Here is a 19,235-nt window from a genome sequence, read left to right on the forward strand (position 1 = left end):
TTTCCATCAGTTAAAAAGAATTTATTTGGGCCGCTGGGCGTGGGGGGATAGCTACGCGGCTCGGGAAGAGGGGGCAGCGGGAGTCCTCTCTCTGCAACCTCCCCGCACCCGGGCCCCTGCCGCCGTGGCCGCCCGCCCGCTACTCCCGGTAGTGCACCCTCTGGTGCTGGATGAGCTGCGAGCTCTGGCCGAAGGCCTTGCCGCAGGCGCCGCAGGCGAAGGGCTTCTCGCCCGTGTGGGTCCGCAGGTGGCGGAAGAAGTGGGAGCGGCCGCGGAAGGCCTTGCCGCACTCGGCGCACTCGTAGGGCTTCTCGCCGGTGTGGATGCGCTGGTGCTCTATGAGCACCGAGCTCCAGATGAAGGCCTTGCCGCACTGGCTGCAGGCGTACGGCTTCTCGCCCGTGTGCAGCCGCTGGTGCCGCACCAGGTTGGAGCTCTGGCTGAAGGCCTGGCCGCACTCGCCGCACTTGTAGGGCTTCTCGCCGTTGTGGATGCGCAGGTGCTGCGTGAAGTGCGAGCTGTGGCTGAAGGCGCGGCCGCACTGGCCGCACTCGTACGGCTTCTCGCCCGTGTGGATGCGGTGGTGCTGGATGAAGCCCGACCAGCCGCGGAAGCGCTTCCCGCACTCGTGGCACGCGTACGGCTTCTCGCCCGTGTGGATGCGCTGGTGCTTGAGCAGCAGCGACCGGTACTTGAAGCTCTTGCCGCAGGCCTCGCAGCGGTGCGGCTTCCCGCCCCGCGGGCCGCCCTGCCGGCCCCCGGGCCCCGACCCCCGGCCGCCCTCCAGATCGCCGGGCCGCTCGGGCTCCCCCGCCGCCCCAGGGGCTCCCTGCGACAGCAGCGTCACGCGCCACGGGCCCTTCTTCTGGGAGCAGGGCACGGTCCCCGGCGGCTGGCCCGCAGGCCGCTCCAAGCCGGACTCCTGCCCAAAGCGGCCCCCACACCGGGGTCTATGGGAAAGGGTCCTCAGTGCCTCCCCGGCCTGTTCCGCCCCGGCTTCAGCGTGGTGGGGGTGGGGGGACGACGGGGCCTGCTCCGGCTCTGCCTCCGAGTCTGAAAAGAGATGGGGAGGGGCAGATGGCACCCCCTCGGGCATCGGCCTCCCCCTCCGCCGCACCCCGGCTCTGCCGCTCTAGCTGCTGGAGCCCGGGATGATGGCGGACCCACCTGGACTACGCCCCTTGTTCCTAAAGGGGTCGCCCGGGCTCCCGGCAGGGATGGGGCCACTTCAGGGCACAGGATGGAGTCTGGGTGGCCACTGTCTCCTGGCCTGGCCCGCTGCTCCCCTCCTAACAGTGGCGGGGAGGGGTGGCTCCAGGGCTTCCATGGGGTGGTGTGAGGGCGGGCTTGTGGCAAGGGGTAGGATTAGTGCTGCCCCAGCCAGGCTGTAGGGAAGGGGGTGGGGACCAGAGCTGAACTAGGGGACTAGTGGAGGCCCAGGGCACCACATGATGGGTACGGGACCCAGACGACTCTCTGGCTGGAGTGCCACTGAGCAGCAGATGCTGGCCGGCCACAGCTCTGGGGCTCAGGGAAGGGGTCTGGGCTGCACTCACAGCCTGGGGAAAGGTCAGTGACAGACCAGGACTGAACCGGGTAGGGGCCATCTCCAGGACAGAAACAAGCACTGAGGCAGGGACAAATGAGCTGGTGTCCTGGCAGGGGTCCGCGGCAGCCATGGGGGTTCTGCTCACTCACCTGGCCAGCAGGTGTCTCTGCCGATCTGGACCTCCTCCCCATCTTGGAGATCCAGGCCGGACGGCTCCTCCTCCTGCAGTGGCTGGGAGAGCGTCTCCGGGCTGCAGCCAGGGGAGTCTGGGGGCAAAGGGGGACGGGGGCTCATCTCCCCCTCCTCTCCAACCTTGCCCAGGCCTCGCTCAGCTGCCTGTAGAATGCCACCTGTTCCTTGCCCTCCTGGGGTCCCACGGGGCTGATGCTCCCCAAGAGCCACAAGGGGAGACAGGCGCAGCCATGGGACACTCCTTCCCTGAGAGCGAGGGCCCTCTGGCACTGCTTGGCTGCTCCGGAGTGTGGGGCAGTCCTGGGAACACGGGCCTTTCTGGGCTGCAGCCTTCACACGTTGCCCTCTCCCAGCCCCCAAGTCGCTCACCACCACCTCCGAAGGCCCTGGGCACCTCCTGGCGGTGTGTGGGGGGGGTGCGGTGACACAGTGCTCTGCCTCTGTGGAGGCCCCAGGCCTGGGGCTCTTGTGGACACCAAGGAATTCTGGGGCCAAGAAGGCGGGGCAAACCTTCCCGGCTGGAAGGGGCACTCTTTGTTTGTAAAATGGCACAGTTAGTCCACACTTGGACGTGGACACAAGGAGAAGGGAGTTGGGGTGGGCGGGCAGCCAGAGTTCAGCTCTCAGTGCCAAGGCGGGGAACCCTATCTGGAAAGCCTGCCCCTGCCTGGGGGCAGGGGGCGCTGCCCTGGCCACAAGGTCCCTCCCCACCTCCGGGCTGCGGTACGGTGGGGGTGGGGGTGGGAGGCGCATCCTTCTCCCCGTCACCTGTCACTGCCCATGGGTTGCCCCTCCTGCCCCAAGGCTCCAGACCATGCCTTCCAGAACTCATTCTGGCGGACATAGCTTCATGCCAGGCCCCTTGGCCAGCCCCACAGCATCCTGGCTCCAAATGTCTCTGTCCTGTCCCACACCCCACCTGCCCAGCTCCCTGATCGGGAAGCCCGGGGACAAGTGGCCGCCACCTCTTTGGACCAGTTTCGTGCCCACCCCACCCAAAGGACAAATGGCTCCCTGCTCAAGGATGCCCTCTGCCCCTTCCCGCCCCCTCCAGCACTGTGTCCAGCCAGAGTTTGGAAACTGGCTCTTGTGTCAGGTGATGTGGGAGACTGTGGGATGCAGCCCAGGTGCGGGCATGGGGACACCAGGTTTCCCAGGGCAGGCCCCACCCCCAGGGCTCTTTCCGGCCTGCAGCACCCACTCTGGTCTGGGAGCAGGGAGGCTGGGGCTCTGGAAGTCCTGGTCTCACTGGCTGGAGGGTCCTGGGCAGGTTCCTGAGATGCTGGGGTCTTTCCTCTGAGGGCATGGGTGGACCACACGGCACTGAGGAGCCCACCGGCAAGGGAAATGAAGTCCAGAGACGGCGAGCGGCAGTCTCTGCCCCGGACAGCAGCTCGATCGTGCGGCCCGGCTCTCTCTGTCGGGCTGCTCTCCTCCTTCTGGCCCCTTGGACCTCCTTGGGCTCCCCCACCCTCCAGCCACACTTCCTCCTTCACAGCCTGCCGGAGGCCCCATGCCTCTCTTCCTTAGGGTCAGTCTTGGTTGTTTTCCTGGCAGGCAACACCCCCCCCCCGCCCCGCCCCACCCATTTCCAAACAGCACAGGGAGTGCGGAAGCTGCTGTCCACACCCCTTCTTGCTGGGCAAGACCCCTGGGCACCTGAGGGCACTTGGCTGTGACTCCGGGAGTGCGGCCCGGCCCCCAGGGTCTTGCTGGATCGGGGCAGCCCCACTCTGCTGGGGCGGGAGGACTTGCATCCCCGGCATCAGTCTTCGCATCCAGCAAGACTGGCTTGGTCAGCATGTCTTCCAGGACAGTCCCTCCCCGGTCCTATGTCCTGCCTATTAAGAGACACGAGCCCCGAGCCCCAGCCTGCTGGGCCCAGTGGGGGAAGGTGGGCTTGAGGGCCCAGGCTTGAGTCCCACTGATGTGTTCTGAGTCCTACCGGCCTCCACCGGCTCACATCTGGGTTTCCACGTGTCAGCCACACGGGTACAGCAGGTCCTACCTTGCCAGGCTGTTGTGAGGGGGCATGTGAGAAACTGGAGGGGAAGAGCGGGCCCCGTAATGCTCACTGCGTGGGGGACAGGCCTGAAAGCACCGTGCAGGAAAAGCCCTGCAGACTATGTGCTTCTCCCCGCAGCCCCCAGCTCTGCCCCCAGCGCCAGCCTGGCCACCCCTGGGACGGGCAGGAGGCCGGGAGCCGGCCATCCCCGAGCCAGGCGCAGCACAGGTTAGGAACCGCTCCCATTCCGATCCTGGACTGAGCTGGGGGTGAATCCCACGTTCCCTAGCCCTGTGTGACCCCTGTGGGCCTCACTGTCCTCATCTGCTAATGCCCCGGAGAGGGCGATCACTGGGCTCCAACACAGCCCGCACGGAGTCCTCGGCACAGAGCTGGCGCATCTCCACCGTCATCACGTCACTTCCTGTAATGCCAAGAGTGGGATGAGACACGCCCAAGCCCTTGACCTGGCGGTCATCAGTTCATGGTGTCCTCAGCTGTGAGAAGTGAGGCCAGGCCTCCTGTGGCACGTGGGGCACGGGCAGAGCCCCTGTGGCTTCCTGATGGCTGAGTGCGAGTAAGACCCAGGGGCACCCCACGCCCTGGGCTTGGACATCCTCTCCGCTCCGGCCCCCACCAGTCACTGGCTACTTCCAGGCCTCTGACATCCTGAGACCCTGCCAGGAGGGTGGGACAGGCCGGCAGCTCCATCCCTGCAGGTCCTGGGGGGCCCCCAACCCAAACCAGCCTGCCCAGAACTCTGGGTGCTGTTTTCTTGGGGTGGGAACAGAGGCTCATAAAGGGAGAGGGCAGGACACAGGACCCTACCCCTGAGGCCGCTCTTCCCCAGTCCCCCAAACCCAGTCCCAGGGGACTACGGGGAGCCATCGCTCACAAGGCTCGGTCTCTGGCCTCCGCCACGGATGCCCCTGGCCTGACCCAAGTGTGAGGGTGCAGGAACCCCGGCACCCGGTGAGCTGCCTTGTTTCCAGCAGGCAGTGCCAGTGGCGCGGGGCGGGCGGACGGTGCAGGGAGGCGGAGGGAGTGCAGCGCAGGGTGAGTACCGTGTTCATGACCGTGGAGAAGCTGGGCCTCGCGCTGGCAGGTTCCAGGTGTCCCTGGTGACGCAAGATTGACCGGGGACGGGACACGAGGGGGCTCCTGACTGTCCCCCAGGGTCGCCATCTTCCCCAAGGCCTGCTGAAGGTATGCACACCTGGGACCTGGGGAAATGAAAACCATGGCAGGATAAGGGGGGTCAGAGGGAGGAGTGGAGGGTGGGGGCAATGCCAGCTGCCCATAAGCCGCAAGGGAGCCAGGGGCTCCTTCATGGGGTGTGGACAGGAACAAGGATGCTGGAGAGGCCACGTGGGGCCTGGGGTGAGATCAGCTGGGCCCCTGGTATGTCTACTCCGCCACATCACATCACGTGGACAGCACCTGCAGGGACCCAGCCCAAGCGCTCATCCAGCACCTGTCTGGAGCGCTCGCCCAGCCCAGAGCTTAAAGCACGTGGGCTCTCCCCGAAGAAGAACCTCCCGCAGCGCTGCTGGGCGCTGCCGCCCTGGAGTAGGGTGAGAAGGCGCATTCCGCCTGCTGGAGCATGAACGTTCCAGGTTAAATCTCAAGACAGTTCCTGAGGGGACCTCGGACCCGGCAGACCCTGCAGAGCCCCGGAGGCTGCGGGCTGGAGACCACACGGGCAGCCCAGAGGGCTCTGCGCCTCCTCTAAGGTTCAAGGTACCTGCTTTAATTTGGTTTGCCAGAATGCTTTGTGCCGGGGGAAAAGGGTTTCCTTCCGCACTGTGGGGAAGGGGGGCTCCTTACTGGGGTGTGACGAGGACACGGGTTACAGGACACTAACCAAGGGCCGCTAACAGTGTCTGCTTCAAGGACGTGGGGAGGCAGCCGCCGTGGGGCTCCTGGCCAGCGCCTGGGCCATCTCGGCACACCGCACTCCCTAATGACAGGAAGGGTCGCGGACTCTCAGGGAAGTGGACCCAGGTGGACGCAGGGTGATCCGCAGTCAGGACGTCTGGGCGCGGGCCCTCCACCTCCTATGTCCAGCTCAAGTTACTCGGTCCGCTTCCCAGGGCTTCTTAGGGAAGGGGCACGCTCCCCGCCCCGGCTGTCCGCGCGGGGGTGGCGCCCACCCGGCCGCCGGCACGGGCCCCGGCCGCAGACTGCACCCCACACTGCTGCAGGCGGGGGCGGGCGGAGGGACAGACACGCCCCGGCCAGGAGCAGGCCTTCCCGCCCCCTCTCCGCCTGGCCCGGAGCCTAAGCCCCGCGGGGAAGGGCCCGATCTCGGGGCGCTGGGCGGCAGGGCGCAGGCTGCCCGGCCGAGGTCCGGCGCTCACGCCCCCGGCCGAGGACTTCTCTGAGCCTCCGCGTCCCACCTGCAAAGTGGGCACCAAGCCGGCTGCGTCCCCGCGGTGCCCGGCGCGTGGGGAGGCGCCCCGCACACGGACGCCCGCGCTCGCCGGGGGCCGGTGCGCCCGCTGCGGCCCGCACCCCGCGGAGGCCTCCTCTGCGCCCCGGGGCGCCGGGGCGCCCACCCGCGCCCCCAGGCCGGGCCCGGGCCGAGGTCACGGCGCCGCGGGGTGCGGCCGGGGCGGGGCCCGCGGGGACGACGCGCGAGCGCGGACCGGCCGGAAACCCCGACAGCCGCCACCGCCGCCGCCGCCCGGCGCCCACTCACCTTCCGAGCGGGAGGCGGCCGCCCGCGCGCCGGCCGGAAGTGCGCCCATGCCCCGCCCCGGCCCGCCCGCGCGCACTTCCGGGACGCTCTGGGCGCCGGAGGACACCGCCTCCGTGGCGGGGGCGTGGCGGGGGCGTGGCGGGCGCCGCGGACCGGCCCCGAGTTCTCCAGGAGCCGCTTTGCCCGCGGCGCTCTCAGTGCCGCGCGGCCGCCCGCGCGGGGTCCCGCTGGCCGCCGTCAGTCGCCGCCAGATTCTTTTCTTTTACGGGGTGTCTCAACCGCCCTCCGGGCCCGGCCCGCCAAGTGTTCCCGAGCTCCGGGGCGCGCGGAGGCGCGGCCGCAGGCTCTCCCGACCCCTCACCGCGGACGCCTCCTGCACGCGCGCCCCGTCGCTTCTGCGGTCCCGCCTCTCCGGCCGCAGAGAGGGGAGCAGGCGTCCGGCCTTGCAGGAAAGCGGACAGCCGGCACGGCTCCGCGAACTCACCCGGCGGGGTGGACGCTGGCCCTTCGGCCGGGCGGGTGGACAGCACGAGGACAGCCAGGGAGGACCAGCCAGGGAGCTCCAGGCTGCGGGGATGCCCAGGACGCAGGGAGGGAGCCCAAACCCAAAAATCCCGGCATCTGGTCCCAGGTCCCAGGCGGGTGCCAGGCGGCAGAGAAGCTGGGGTATCGGGGACAAGTGAAGGACTCGGTGTGGGGAGACGGGGTGAGCGCTGGCAAACAGGCAGCGGCAGCCCCGAGCCGCTGATCCCTGGAGGGTTAAAACCTGCAGACAGGGCAGCCTCCTGCCACAGCTGCCTCCCTCGCCTGCACCTCAGGCTCCCAGCCCTGCAGGTTCTGGAAGAACCTCCCGCTGCTCGCCTCTGCCTGACCTCATGCCAGGCCCTGGGCCAGGAGCAGGGGTACGTTGGGAACAGGCTAGCTCCCTGACTCAATGGAGCTGCCATTCCAGCACGTGGGAGAGAGCAGACCACACATCAGCAAACACACCAGCACCACAGCCCCGGTAAGAACTTGGAGGAAGCTTCCAAGAGCCTAGTGGTCCAAGGACAGCTCACGAAGGCAGTGACACCAGAGGAAGGGAGGAGGAGAGTGGGGCAAACTAGTCACACAAAGGCTAGAGAGAAGAGTATTCAAAGCAGAAGAAAGAGCATGTGCCAAGGTCCTGAGGCATGAGTGTTGCCAAGGGTTTTGCAGCAACCAGGCAAGCTGGGAGTGTGGTGAGCCAAGGGGGAATGAAACAAGGTGGACAAGCAGTCTTGAAGGCACCATTAGGAGCCTGGGTTTTAAGTGCACCGGGAGCCACGGAGGGTCCTGAGCCAGGGCGTGAGATCGACTGTGCATTTTAACAGCAGTTTGGGACAGCAGGGAGGCAGGAAGGGACAAATGATGTAGGTCGAGAGTGGGCTGGGTAGGGCCCGTGTTGGGGACCAAACTAACAGCACCTGCTGCTTGCTGGGATATGGGGCACGATGACTTGGGGTTCAGGCTGGAGTTTGACTGAAAGCCTGCTTCGAGACAGGGCAGTGCCACAAGCCGAGTTCTGTCTTGGACACGCGGCCCACGATACACAGAGGTAGCTGGGGGCTCCCAGTTCCCCTTCTCAGTCTGTCCCTCACCGTCTCCTTGCTGCTCTGTGCGTGGCCCTGCTGGGTTAGCTTCAGTGGGGTGGAGCACCCTCCTGTTTCCTATGAGGCCAGGGAGATGGGGGTGGGTAATTACTGGTGTGGAGACTCCCAGCCAGTCAGGTGTCCCGCCTGCCTCTGCCCCACTTTCAGGGGACCCAGACCCAGCTGCCCAGTAGCCAGGCTCCTCAGCCTCCACAGACCTCCTACCGAGTGTGTGGGGTTCTGTAGAGAGCTGCCTGGCCTTCCTCTAACCAACAGCTCTGCTCTTCTCTGTCTTGTCTGTGTGTCTCCCCACCTGTCCCTGACTCTGGGTCTGACCTGGAGTTCCATCCTTAGCCAGGTCCTCAGCCACTGGACATCCGGTGCTCTGCAGGACACTGAGCGGCTTCCTCGCTCCACCCAGCAGACGCCGGTAGCACCTCCCTTCAGTTGCGACAAGCACAAATGTCTCCAGACATTACCACGTCCCCTTCTGGGGGGCAGGAACGGCCTCAGGAGAAGGGAACAACAGTGTGGCAGGGTGGGCCGACCCAGGCTCTGCAGAAGTAGAGGAAGCAGGCAGAGGGTCCCCCAGACCCCTTACAGCGTTATGAGTACAGGCATCAGCCGCCAAGAAACTCCTAGTTCCCCAGCATCTGGGGCCAGGAGGCTCATGTCCCTGGAGGGACATAGTATTTTGTCCCCTGAGGGCTCACTCCCATCTTGAGCCAGCAGACTCCATCTCTGGTTGTCAGTCTCTTACGAGTCTGGTTCATGTGAGGCAGCCCCCAAGAGACGCACCTGGACGGAGTGAACAGTTGGGTCTCTGGCTCTGCAGGCCCTGGGGAGTCCCGACTGCACCCCTAAACTGCAGGGAGATGAGCGGGACCCAGCGAACGGGTCAGAACAGAGTTTATTACAGGGGGAACAGATTATCCACAAGCAGCAGGACAGGACGTGTGCTGGGGAGAAGGGTGGCTGGAAGGTACCAGAACCAGTGCAATGCCGGTCGGGATGGAGGCAGCGCTCCATGGAGCGTAAACCAGAACTCGGATAAACGGAAATGGAACGTGTCCCCAGATGCACACGTGATCACGCTCTGGGGACTGAAGGAAGTGAAGGGATTACAGAGTCGAAGTCCATCAGAGGTCACTGTTGGGAAAGTCCCATTTTCTCCCGTGTGGGACCAGCAGCTGCACGCCGAGAGCCCAGTGGACGCGCATGAAGACGATCCCAGGATGCTGCCCGAGCTCACCAGGACACACGCATGTGTTAAAACCAGACGGCCACAGGGTGGCTGCAGGGACTCGGGGCCCACATAGTGTGACATGGAGCTCGTGCGGATCTTGGTGCTGGCATCCACGTGGGCACCAGGCAGGAGGCACGGCGGGGGGGGGGGGCTCAGTCTGCAGGCCTGGGAAGCCCACACCTATGGAGACGGCAGGCAAGCCCAGCAGCAGTGTCCCCAGGGCCCCCTGGCCCTGTCTGGGTCCTGGCAGGACTCTGGTCACGGGGAGGACCCTGTGGTTTGTGGAACAGGCAGCTGGAGTTTGGGACACCAGGAGACCACCAATTCTATGCCCAGTGCACAGAGGTCCCAGGAGGCACGGGCCCCACCCAGAGCAGAGCTGTGTCCTTGGGCGCCAGACCGGAGTCTGCCCCTCATCTACGTGGCTGGTCCCAGCCTGAACTGCTCTTCAGCCCATTCCCTTTCTGGTCCAACACTGCTTCCCTGGGCCTTGGGGACACCCCTTTTATGCCTCCGTCGTGGCTGAGAACCCTGCCCTCGCCGGTCCTGCTCCAGAGCAAATGTCCAAGTGTCCTCTGTGCCACAGGCTTCTGCTGCGAGCACCAGGACTCGGGAGCCCGGGGTCAGCTCCCCGAAGCTGAGGTCTCCGGGCTGTGTCGGGACCTGCGTTGTCTGCGGTGTGTCTTGGGGCCTCGCTCACTTGCAGGGGAAAGGATGAGCACAGCTGGTGTCCAGACTGGGGATGGACACAGAGGCCGCTGCAAATCAAGGCCAGGAAGCATCCTGGTGCCTACAGCCTCCTCAGGACCGCAGTGGGCCCGGTCACAGGACAACCCCCCAGTTGGCAGGGGGAGGAGGAAGCAAAGCCCCCCCGGCTGCGTGGCCCTTAGTGCCCACTCTGCCACAGCGCTGGCGGCCGCCTTCCCTCAGGTCGGGCCTGGCAGGGGCCCCGCAGGGACATGCCTGCCCGGCTCACAGGTCGCCAGCATGAAGGATGATCCACGTCACCTCCCTGGGTCATCCGCAGGGATGGCCCCCTGCCTGGTGTCTGTCCCGCGCCCTCCACGCTGGGCCAGGCACTGAGGTGCTCTGTGGGCGCGGCCCTAAGTGCTCCCGGGCATCCGGCTTTGAGAACCGCGCTCAGCCGGGGGTGCCCTGAAGGTTTTCCATTTGGAAAAGGCATTTCTCTGGGACAGTCCCAGGATGCTGGGGAAGTTCTTGACGTTGCCTGTGGGGTTTCTGCCTGCAGCGCTTCCCTAGAAGGCGGGTGGTGTCCGCATTGCCCTCCTGGGTGCAGTGGGGCCACGGGTGTGAATTTTGTGGCCTTCGTAGAGGCTGGGGAACCAGTGAAGGGCCCTCGGGGTGTTCGCTGCCTTCACAGGGCTCTGCGAGGGGACAGGAGGTCACCTGTCGCACCACCCCGCCCACTGCTGGGGTCACCTGCCCACCAGCACCACCCCACCGCCCAGAGATTTCCAGCCCAGCCCTGCCTCCGCGCCCCCAGACGGAGAGGACGTCTGGGTGAGGGCCTCTCCACTTGCCCCGCGCCCTCCTCACCGCCTCCTGGGGCTCAGGCCTGGCCTGTCCGGCTGGACGGGTCACTCTTACGCATCAGGAGCTTCCTGACCAGGGTGATCTGCTCTCACGGCCAGAAAGGGACACGAATTACCTTTTGAACAAAGAAATGCAATTATGACCTGGCTGCGCCCCACCCCCACTCCACTCCTGGCGCAGGAGCCAGACTGGCCCGTGCTTGTGGCCAGGTCCTGACCCACGCCCCCCAGCCTGGACAGCAACAGAACGGGGCGGCGGGGGGAGCGTCATGTCTCAAAGAAGTTAAGGAAGTTAGAAACTAACATTTCAAACCCACGTAAACCTCGGAAGCGTCGTGGGTATGATGTGATGCCAGAGCGGCTCAGAGCCCCGCCCCCGGTCCCGGCGGGTCGGGAGCCCCACTCCACTGCAGGGACACGCTGGGGTTATTTCCAATTTTTCTGACATTCCACATGCACTAGGGACGTTACTGCGCGTGCACAGAGGTTCCCTACGGGATTTTAATGAGCGAGACTTCTGGGCTAGCACGGTAGGGCGCGTCTCTAACTTGCTATGAAATGCGGTTTTGTTGCTGAAGTGGACAGCTGCTACCAGGACCGCGGACTCCACGGACTGTTCTCGCGGCAGGAAATACGCAGGGTGTTTACTGACTTCACTGTGTGCGTCACGGCCTTATGCCCTACGCTCAAAGCCTTTTCATCATTCCCAACAGAACCCTGCACCTGTTAAAATCCTCTGTCCCTGGGGAACATCTCCTGCCGGGAGGCGTGGGGTAGGCACGGCCTCGGCCCCTCCCGTGAGTGCAGGCCGCACAGCGGTGTCCCTGCCGGCCTCTGGCACTCTGCCCCGGGCTTCCGAGGCTCCCACTCCTGCGACCCAGGGGTCTGCACTTATTTCCCTGGCGGTTGACAGCTGAGCCTGCGTCTGGCGGCATTACCACGCTTGTCTGGTGAAGGACACTTGAGCTGTGTCCTCCAGAGGCCACCACGACTGCCTGCTACAGCACTGCGCCCCCTGGCGCCGGAGGAACCCCTACTCCCCTTCTTCGCACCGGGGTCCTCTGGGAGTCCCAGTGCTGACCTTCTCGCCAAGAGCCTGCTCAGCCCTTCAGATCCAGTACGCGGGGATGGTGTGCGGATTCTGTGTAGACGGTAGGTCACTTGCTGATGACCACACTCGGGGGTTTCTACTGTAATCCTAGTGCATCCTTTCCTCCTGGCCTGGCTCCGGGCTCGGGGGGAGCCGTGAAGGCGGCCTCCTTATGTTCTGCCCTCGGAGGGGACGCGGGCCGCACGGGAGCCCGGGCCACAGCACCGTTCCGGGTGCCAGGAGAGGTTCCGTACGGGTTTAGACAACCCTGCGACGCTCCTTATTTACGAAGGCATCCGAATCACGAACCGATGGTGGGTTTTGGCACAGACTTAACCATGTGATGACAGGCCCCTTCCCCATCGGTTGAGGGGAGAGATCACATCCGTTTTGAGCTACTTTTGCCTTTTCTGAAAGAGACCTCACCTGGCTGTGCTCCTGCCCTTTGGGACCGGGTCTGTCCGCGCCGTGCTGGCGGCCTCTGCGGCCGTGAGCACAGACATCTGGGCTGTCCCAGCTCATAAAGTAAGGCAAGGGGTTTCCTCTTTTCAACCTTTGAGTCCCTAGAGGACCGGAATGGGTTCCTGACCCCCTGTATGCCATCTGGACTTGCATTCTTCGAGGAAGACTAGAGACTGCGGACACAGCCCGCGTGGCAGGCACGGGGTCTCTGGGCCGCTTGCTCGCGCGCCAGTCTCCCTTCCTCATCTGTGCTCCCGTTCCCTGGCCCCAAATTTTGGCTTCCCTGATCCCTGGTGTCCCTGCTGTCACGTCCCCTTTGCATTCCTGACGGTTCGGTGGCTCCTGCTCTTTTCTTGGACGCTGCTGCTGGCCCGTGCCAGCCTGAATGGTCCTGGTAAACAACCAGCATCCGCTGTCTCCTGCCCACAACGGCCTCTGTGCCCATGGGTTATGCCGCTCTCTGCTCCTTGTGATTTCCTCCGTGCCACAGTGAGTTTGTTCCATCCTCGTTTTTGTAACTTCCGAAGCCGGAGCCTCGGCTTCTGATTTCTAGCTCGTCTGCTGTCGGGACGGAAGTGCTTGGGGGTGACACGATCCCATGCAGCTCCGGTGGCTCCCAGAGAAGCTGGGCGAGTCCTCTCTTCCGTGTCAGGGAGGTCTGCATGTTTTATAGATTTTGTCTTTTTTTCTTTTTTTTTTTAATTTGGGTCAGATTGTTGAGAGTTTTCTTTTTCTTAGGAGAGGAGTTTCACTAGAACAAAAGAAAGCCCCGCAAAACCTCCAGAGAGACAGGAGGCAGAAAAGGCCGCTCGCTGCTTTGAGATTGATGTTGCGACTTTTCTCATGACTAAACTGTACTGGAAAAACAAATTTCCAAGTCTTATTTTTTTAAAATGTATTTTTCTGTGGCTCTTTTGTGGGCCAGTGCAGTCGAAGTCACCGGCAGCCTTCCTGGGAGAGGCGCTGAGGGCTGTGGGTGTGCGCGGCCCGCCTCCCACGCCCACGGGCAGATGTCCGCCTCCCTAGGAACACAACCCCACGGCAAGACGCCCACACCCAACGCGGGGCTGGACCTCACCGCCCACCGCGGCAGCCAGGCTCGCCCCGAGCGGACACTCCTGAGACACTTGCGGGGAGCCAGCCCCGCACCTGCGACTTCACGCGACTCGCTGGGTCGGGGTAAGCCCCGTGCGGATGCCCACGTCACGCCACAGGAAACTGAGGCAGCACGAGGAGGTTAAGGGACATGCCCTGGGGCACTGGCTGGAGTCCAAGAGCCCGCGCTCTTCCCCACGCACTCCCTCTCTAGAAATCGGGGCCATGGGGTCAGAGCATGTTTCTTTCTCTTCTGACAAGCTGGCAGTGACGAAAACCCACCTGGCTGCTGATGGAGAGGCCGGGCCAGCCGCCGACTGTGCCGCTGGGACGCCCACCCTGCAGGGCCCAGAGCAGGGAGCCTGCTGCCACCATCTCCGCCTGTCATTCCGTGTCCGGGCTCCCATCCTGTCAGCCCTAAATGCAGAAGCATATTTATCTCAGTATTATTTATAACGCCCGAAGCCAGAAACAGCCCACGTGCCCGTTAGGAGACAGTCGGCCTCTCTGTACCACCCTCCCTCCCCCACCTCCAGGCAGCGGCACAGACCGCGCTCGCCGCCCTCCCAACAGAAACCAGTGGCAACCCGGGATACAGATCCTACAGACACACGCGGCCTGGCGCGTCTTAGGCCGTAGACAGACAAGACAAACCCACACGCTGAGGAGGACATGGACAGCCCTGGACGTGCGTGCCGTGGGGGTGGCCGCTGGCCGGGCATCGCACCCTGCGCTCCAGCACCCCAAGACGAGCAGCAGGGCTCGCCGCTCGGGGCCCCTCCGCGGCCTCCCAGGGTCTCCTTCTGCCTGCGGCCCCCGGCTTCCCCCCAGCAGTGGGTCTGGGAGGACGTGTGCATGGGACGGGCGACTCGCACGCGCCCCTCCCCGACAACACCCAGCCTGGTGGCTCCGGGCTGTGCACATACAGCTTCTGCGGAACTCGGCCACGTGCGTCCGCTTGTGCTGTCGGGGCTGCGGTCACATGCCGCAGTGGAGCTGAGCGGGGACAGACGCCTTAGGGCTGCAGGGCCAGGAACGGTCACTATCTGACCCTTCACAGAAGACATCTGCCGACCTGCTCCAGGTGCGGGGACGACCAACGCGCGCCATCTGCCTCGTCGCGCTCCGAGTGAACACAGGTCCTGTATTCTCCGCTGAATGTCTGAGAGTAAATCGCAGACATCATGACCGCATACCCCTGGGAAACCTTAGTCCTTCCCAACAAGGACAGGCAGGACAGCGGCAATCCAAGCAGGCCCCGGGAAACTGATGCAGCTCTGCCCCCCAGTGGACAGTCTGCACACGACGTTTGCTAAATGTCCCCGTGACGTCCTCTGCGGCTATCTTGCCCATCAAGGACCATACACGGTGTGTCCCCTGGATCCCCTGCCAGGCCTGGGGCGAGCGGAGTCAGCTGGGAGGGCTGCGCTGGGGCCGGGCGGGGTGCCAGCTCCGGCGTCGTAACACTGCGGCTTCTAGGAAGAACAGGAGCAAACACCTACCAGCCTGGAGAAGCATCTCCACCGGGAGCACCTGCCCTCTGGTGTCTGTGACCTCATGACGGAGAAACAGGTCTCCCCCCTCATTCAGGACCTCCTTGCAGGATGGAACCCCAAAGAGCGAGGCCATTCTGGGGGTCCCAACGGCTGCAAGTGTGGCATCAACATTTTCCTAGTGAAAGCCCATCACCTGCCGGTTGGCGGTCACCTGGCTCCCCTTACACTGTCGGAAACTCTGGGGCACACCGGGCCACTCTGAAAACATGGAGCCCCCTCCAGGCCACTCCCGGGGGGAAACCAAGTGGGCACAGCCTGTGGCCTCACCCGGGGGATAAGATGGAACTTGGGGGCCAGGCAGGAAGAAGTGAAACTAACCTGGAGAGCTTCCCTCCGGGGGGCAGGGTGCCCGGCCTCACAACTGAAGAGCCCCGTGGCAGATGGGGCCGGCTTGAAGCTGCCCGCACATCCTCGGGACGTCTACCACGTGTCCGGGGCAGGAATCTCCCATGGTGGCGGCACAGGTCCTGAGGGACCCACCTGGGTGAGTGAGGCCGCTCACCTGGGCCAGGGGGACGCACAAGGGGCCGGGTGGGGGTGGGGCTGCTGCAGCCCGAGGAGGGAAGCCGGAGCACGGACCGCTGTCCCCACGGCCGGCTGAGTGGGGCCGGCCGGCGTCTGGTGCGGCGCTGGGGGCGCGACCGCAGAGCACAGCTCCAGCTCAGGGCCACCGCTCTCCCGCCAGGCGGCACAGGGATGACCCGGCAGGTCGGGGATCTGCAGAGTCAAGTCTTCAAGGGAGCTGAGAGGGCTGAAGCCACAGCGGACGCCATGGGCAGAGGCCGCCGTGGAAGGTGCTGGGCCACTCGCGAGCAGCCGTCTCCAGAGTCCCAGACAGCTGCCCGTGTCCCCGGCGTCTCTGGGGCCACAAGCCGCTCGCACGTTGTCCAGGTCTTCAGCGCACTCCAGCACCTGCTTCTCCCACTGGCTTGATTTTCCAGACGGCGACGGGGACGCCCAGGCACGGGCGTGCTGAGCTCCCGGAGCCTCGCGCAGGCGCTGCAGGAGGGGCGGCTCCGTCGGCACCCACACGGCGCAGCTCCCCTCGCTCAGTGCTTCTTCCGGGGGTGACGCTTCCGATGGCGAATGAGACATGAGCTGTAGGCAAAGGTTTTCCCACATTCCTCGCACTCGTACGGCTTCTCTCCGGTGTGCGTCTTCTGATGTTTTAGGAGGTTGGAGCCGCAGTTGAAGGCCTTCCCACACTCGCTGCACTTAAAGGGCTTTTCTCCGGTGTGGATTCTCTGGTGCTTGGGGACGTCGGAGCTGTGCCGGAACGTCTTCGCACACGCCTCACACCTGAAGGGCTTTTCTCCCGTGTGAACCCTCTGGTGGCGAAGGTGGTCTGTCTTGTGCTTGAAGACGCGGCCACACTCGCCACACTTGAAGGGCTGCTTTCTCTGAAAAGGCACGAACACAGGAACCCCCTCAAAGTCGTCTTGAAACGAAGCATCGAAGGCGTCAAACACCTGCTCCTCGTCCCCAGGGCTCAGGCCGGCCTTCCTGGCCGACGCCGACCTCTGGTTGACCCTTTTCTCCCCAGAAGCTTTCTCTTCTTTGGGAGCGTCCTTCAGCAAATCTCCTTTCTCTTTTGGGGTCTGTGCCTTCTTTTTGCCCCTGGGCTTTTCCATCTTCCTTTGTTCCCGGGAGAGGAAGGGCCACTAGAAGCCAGGATGGGCTGAGGAGAAAGGCCAGGGTACAGACGCCCCACTTCTTCCGAAAGCTCTTGCTTTAGTCACAGCTCTTGATCCTCCTGAGCTAGTGACGAGCGCTCTGGGCTCTGGGGCAGGGAGTCTGCGCTGGAGAGAGGACGCCACCAGTCCTTGTGCTGCCGGAGAAGCCAGACCATGAAGGTTAGATCACACGCGTGTGCGCAAGGACCAGAGCTGCGGGCCCCTGCAGGGCAGAGAGGCTAATGGGCAGATGGGGGCACCCATAAACTTGGCCCTTTCTCTGCTCGCTGGTTCCCCTTTCAAACACAACACTTGCTCTAACCCTCTCCCAGGGGATGGGGTCTCCAGGCCTGTGTCCAGTGGGGTCTGACACGAACCATGGACCAATAACAGTGTGGTCCCCATGTTGGCACTTTTTTCCCCTCCATTTTCTCCCTCCTTCTCCACTGCCTGTATTTGGACCAGACAATGTGCTCTCCGAGTGTGGGACCCACAAGTGCCCCCGTGGAAGCTATCCTCCTGTCACCTAGAGCCTGGAGTCTGAGATGGATCAGATGTGGGGCTGGCTCCCCAGGGGCACCCCAGCCCTCCTCCCACGGTCCATCTCCATAGGGCAGCCGGCAAAGCCCCTACATATCTGTCCCAAACCCCAGTGGCTTCCCTCATACTTATGAGCCCTATACCTGCCTGACTGGGCCCCCTCCTCACTCCCCTCCACCATCTAGCTTTCTTTAGGCTCCTCAAACATACCCAGTCCTTCCTGCCTCTGCGCTTGGTTGATTCCAGACACAGGCCAAGGGTAGGTGTGCATGGGGCCGGCCCCTCACTTCGGAGCTCTGAATGGGCCCTTCCTGGAGACGCCTCCCTGACCCACCAAACGCCGCCCCCACGCCCTGTTCACTGACCAGGCTCCAGTCCTCCCTGGGGCCCTGAACCAGAGCCCACTCCTTAAACACCTAGATCTTGCGTACACCGTGAACACCTGATCCCTAGCTCCATCTAACAGCACCCAATCCCACCACAAACTCACATGGGATCCAACAGCCCCCAGTGTTTGTAGGAGCGTCACAGCCCCTAGTTCCTTTGTGGAGTTCCCTCTTCTGTCTCTGTATTACTGTTCACCCCCTTCTTCTCTCCGTGCTAATCAGCGGAGCCCCAGCGTCAAGCCACGACAAACTTCAGACTCTCTGCTAGTGAGAGAGCTCACGAGACTGAGAAAAACCCTTCCTTTTTAAAAACGAAAGCTCCAAAGGCAGGTCCCGTTCTGACCCTCCAGCATTTCCCGTGAACAGCATTCCTAGAAAGGTATCTCGTGGCCTGTGACGGCTACCGTATCCCTGACAGGCTGTCTCACCCCAAAATGTGATGTCCTAGGTGGTAATGACCCAGTGATGTATTTTTCTTTGAATCGTGTTTTCCATCCCATTTATCTACCTGAACATTTTCATCTGTGCGTCTGTCCAACTCGTGTGTATGATGACACTGTAGCTTTTTAAATAAATTCTTTTTAAGTAATCTCTATGCCCAACGTGAGGGCTTGAACTCAAGACCCCAGGGGGAGAGTGCCAGGCTCCACGGACGCAGCCAGCCAGGCACCCCAAGCAGTTGGAAGGTATGAATACTTTGAGTTTTCTTAGTCAAAAGGGCAGGCTCGGGCTTTCCTCGCCCCCATGCAGAGGCAGCGGTGAAATCCTGCTCCTGAGGAGCCCGAGGGTCTGGTTCCTTCCGAAGGAGAATGGGCGGGCACGCGAGGTCCAGATTCAAGCGTCTGACGCCCCAAAGGCCCTGCCCGGGGCAGGTTCTGGGAGGAGCCGCTCTCAGAACCCGGGCGGAGCCTGAACCGAGGGCGAGGGCAGCGCGTCGGGCTGAGGGCGGCCCGGGGAGAAGCGGCGCCCCGCCGGGGAGGCGAGTGCGCGGAGCAGCGTCAGCGGGAAACCGCAACACCAGGAGCCGCCGGGAAAGCGCCCTCAACCCCGGACCCACCCACTGCAGCGCCCGCGCGGGGCTCCTCTGCGCTCCGGGCTCCTGGGGGACCGGCTCCGAGGCGGCGCCTTCCCGCCTGCACCGCCAGCTGCGAGGCCGGAGCCCGCACGCCGTGCTCGGGAACCATCCTCGGGGCTCGTCCCCAACGCCCAGCTCCAGCCGGCAGGGGCCTGACGGCAGCGCGCACCGAGCTCCGCACCAGCCGCGAACCGCGTCGCCCCGAGGGCCAGGCCCGCACCTCGCAGCCGCCGCGGCGCTCCCGCCACCCGGCCCCAGGGCTGGGGTGCGGCGCGCGGGGCAACGCCGGGCCAGCCCCTTCCCCTCCGGCCAGGCCTCCTGAGGCTTCGGGGAGTCCCCGCGGCCCGGGTCCCCGCAAACCCCGCCGTCGGAAGCCCGGGGCTCGGCTCGGGACCCAGAGACACGCTCGCGCCCCGCCAGCCCGCCGGGCCCGCCTGCAGCAGCCGCGAGCGGGGTCGGCCGCGGAGAGGGCCCCGCGGGCAGCACGGCGCGCCCCCGCCAA

General features: G+C 64.3%; 2 protein-coding genes across 9 annotated transcripts; both read right to left on the reverse strand.

Moving 5' to 3' along the window:
* GLI4 (GLI family zinc finger 4) lies at positions 1-6,487 on the reverse strand. Of its 4 annotated transcripts, none has more exons than XM_044244845.1 (4): positions 6,448-6,487; positions 4,811-4,969; positions 1,699-1,815; positions 1-1,053 (listed from the first exon to the last, which is right to left on the reverse strand). In XM_044244845.1, exons 2-4 carry the CDS (start codon positions 4,929-4,931, stop codon positions 140-142), a joined length of 1,152 nt encoding a protein of 383 aa, XP_044100780.1. In that variant the 5' UTR covers positions 4,932-4,969; positions 6,448-6,487; the 3' UTR covers positions 1-139. The 4 variants fall into 4 exon arrangements, with proteins under 4 accessions (XP_044100780.1, XP_044100779.1, XP_044100778.1 ...); XM_044244844.1 differs by lacking the exon at positions 6,448-6,487 and adding an exon at positions 5,611-6,303; XM_044244843.1 differs by lacking the exon at positions 6,448-6,487 and having other exon boundaries at positions 4,642-4,897.
* A 2,462-nt stretch (positions 6,488-8,949) lies between these two features.
* Positions 8,950-19,235, reverse strand: ZFP41 (ZFP41 zinc finger protein). Of its 5 annotated transcripts, none has more exons than XM_044244846.1 (6): positions 18,167-19,235; positions 15,378-16,887; positions 14,579-14,978; positions 13,786-13,920; positions 10,861-10,972; positions 8,950-10,688 (listed from the first exon to the last, which is right to left on the reverse strand). In XM_044244846.1, exon 2 carries the CDS (start codon positions 16,688-16,690, stop codon positions 16,109-16,111), a length of 582 nt encoding a protein of 193 aa, XP_044100781.1. In that variant the 5' UTR covers positions 16,691-16,887; positions 18,167-19,235; the 3' UTR covers positions 8,950-10,688; positions 10,861-10,972; positions 13,786-13,920; positions 14,579-14,978; positions 15,378-16,108. The 5 variants fall into 5 exon arrangements, with proteins under 5 accessions (XP_044100781.1, XP_044100785.1, XP_044100784.1 ...); XM_044244850.1 differs by having other exon boundaries at positions 17,763-19,235; XM_044244849.1 differs by having other exon boundaries at positions 17,483-19,235.

Source organism: Neovison vison, chromosome 4 (genome assembly GCF_020171115.1).
Source record: "Neovison vison isolate M4711 chromosome 4, ASM_NN_V1, whole genome shotgun sequence".
Classification (NCBI taxonomy): Eukaryota; Metazoa; Chordata; class Mammalia; order Carnivora; family Mustelidae; genus Neogale; species Neogale vison.

What these genes read in the sequence shown, in the direction of transcription:
- GLI4 (XM_044244842.1), bottom strand. Translation starts at nt 2,494, where the DNA reads ATGCGCCTCCCACCCCCACCCCCACCGTACCGCAGCCCGGAGGTGGGG. An exon ending in CAGAGACACCTGCTGGCCAG is followed by an intron (nt 1,054 to 1,698) that starts GTGAGTGAGCAG and finishes ATCTCTTTTCAG; the next exon opens with ACTCGGAGGCAGAGCCGGAG.
- ZFP41 (XM_044244846.1), bottom strand. Translation starts at nt 16,690, where the DNA reads ATGGAAAAGCCCAGGGGCAAAAAGAAGGCACAGACCCCAAAAGAGAAA.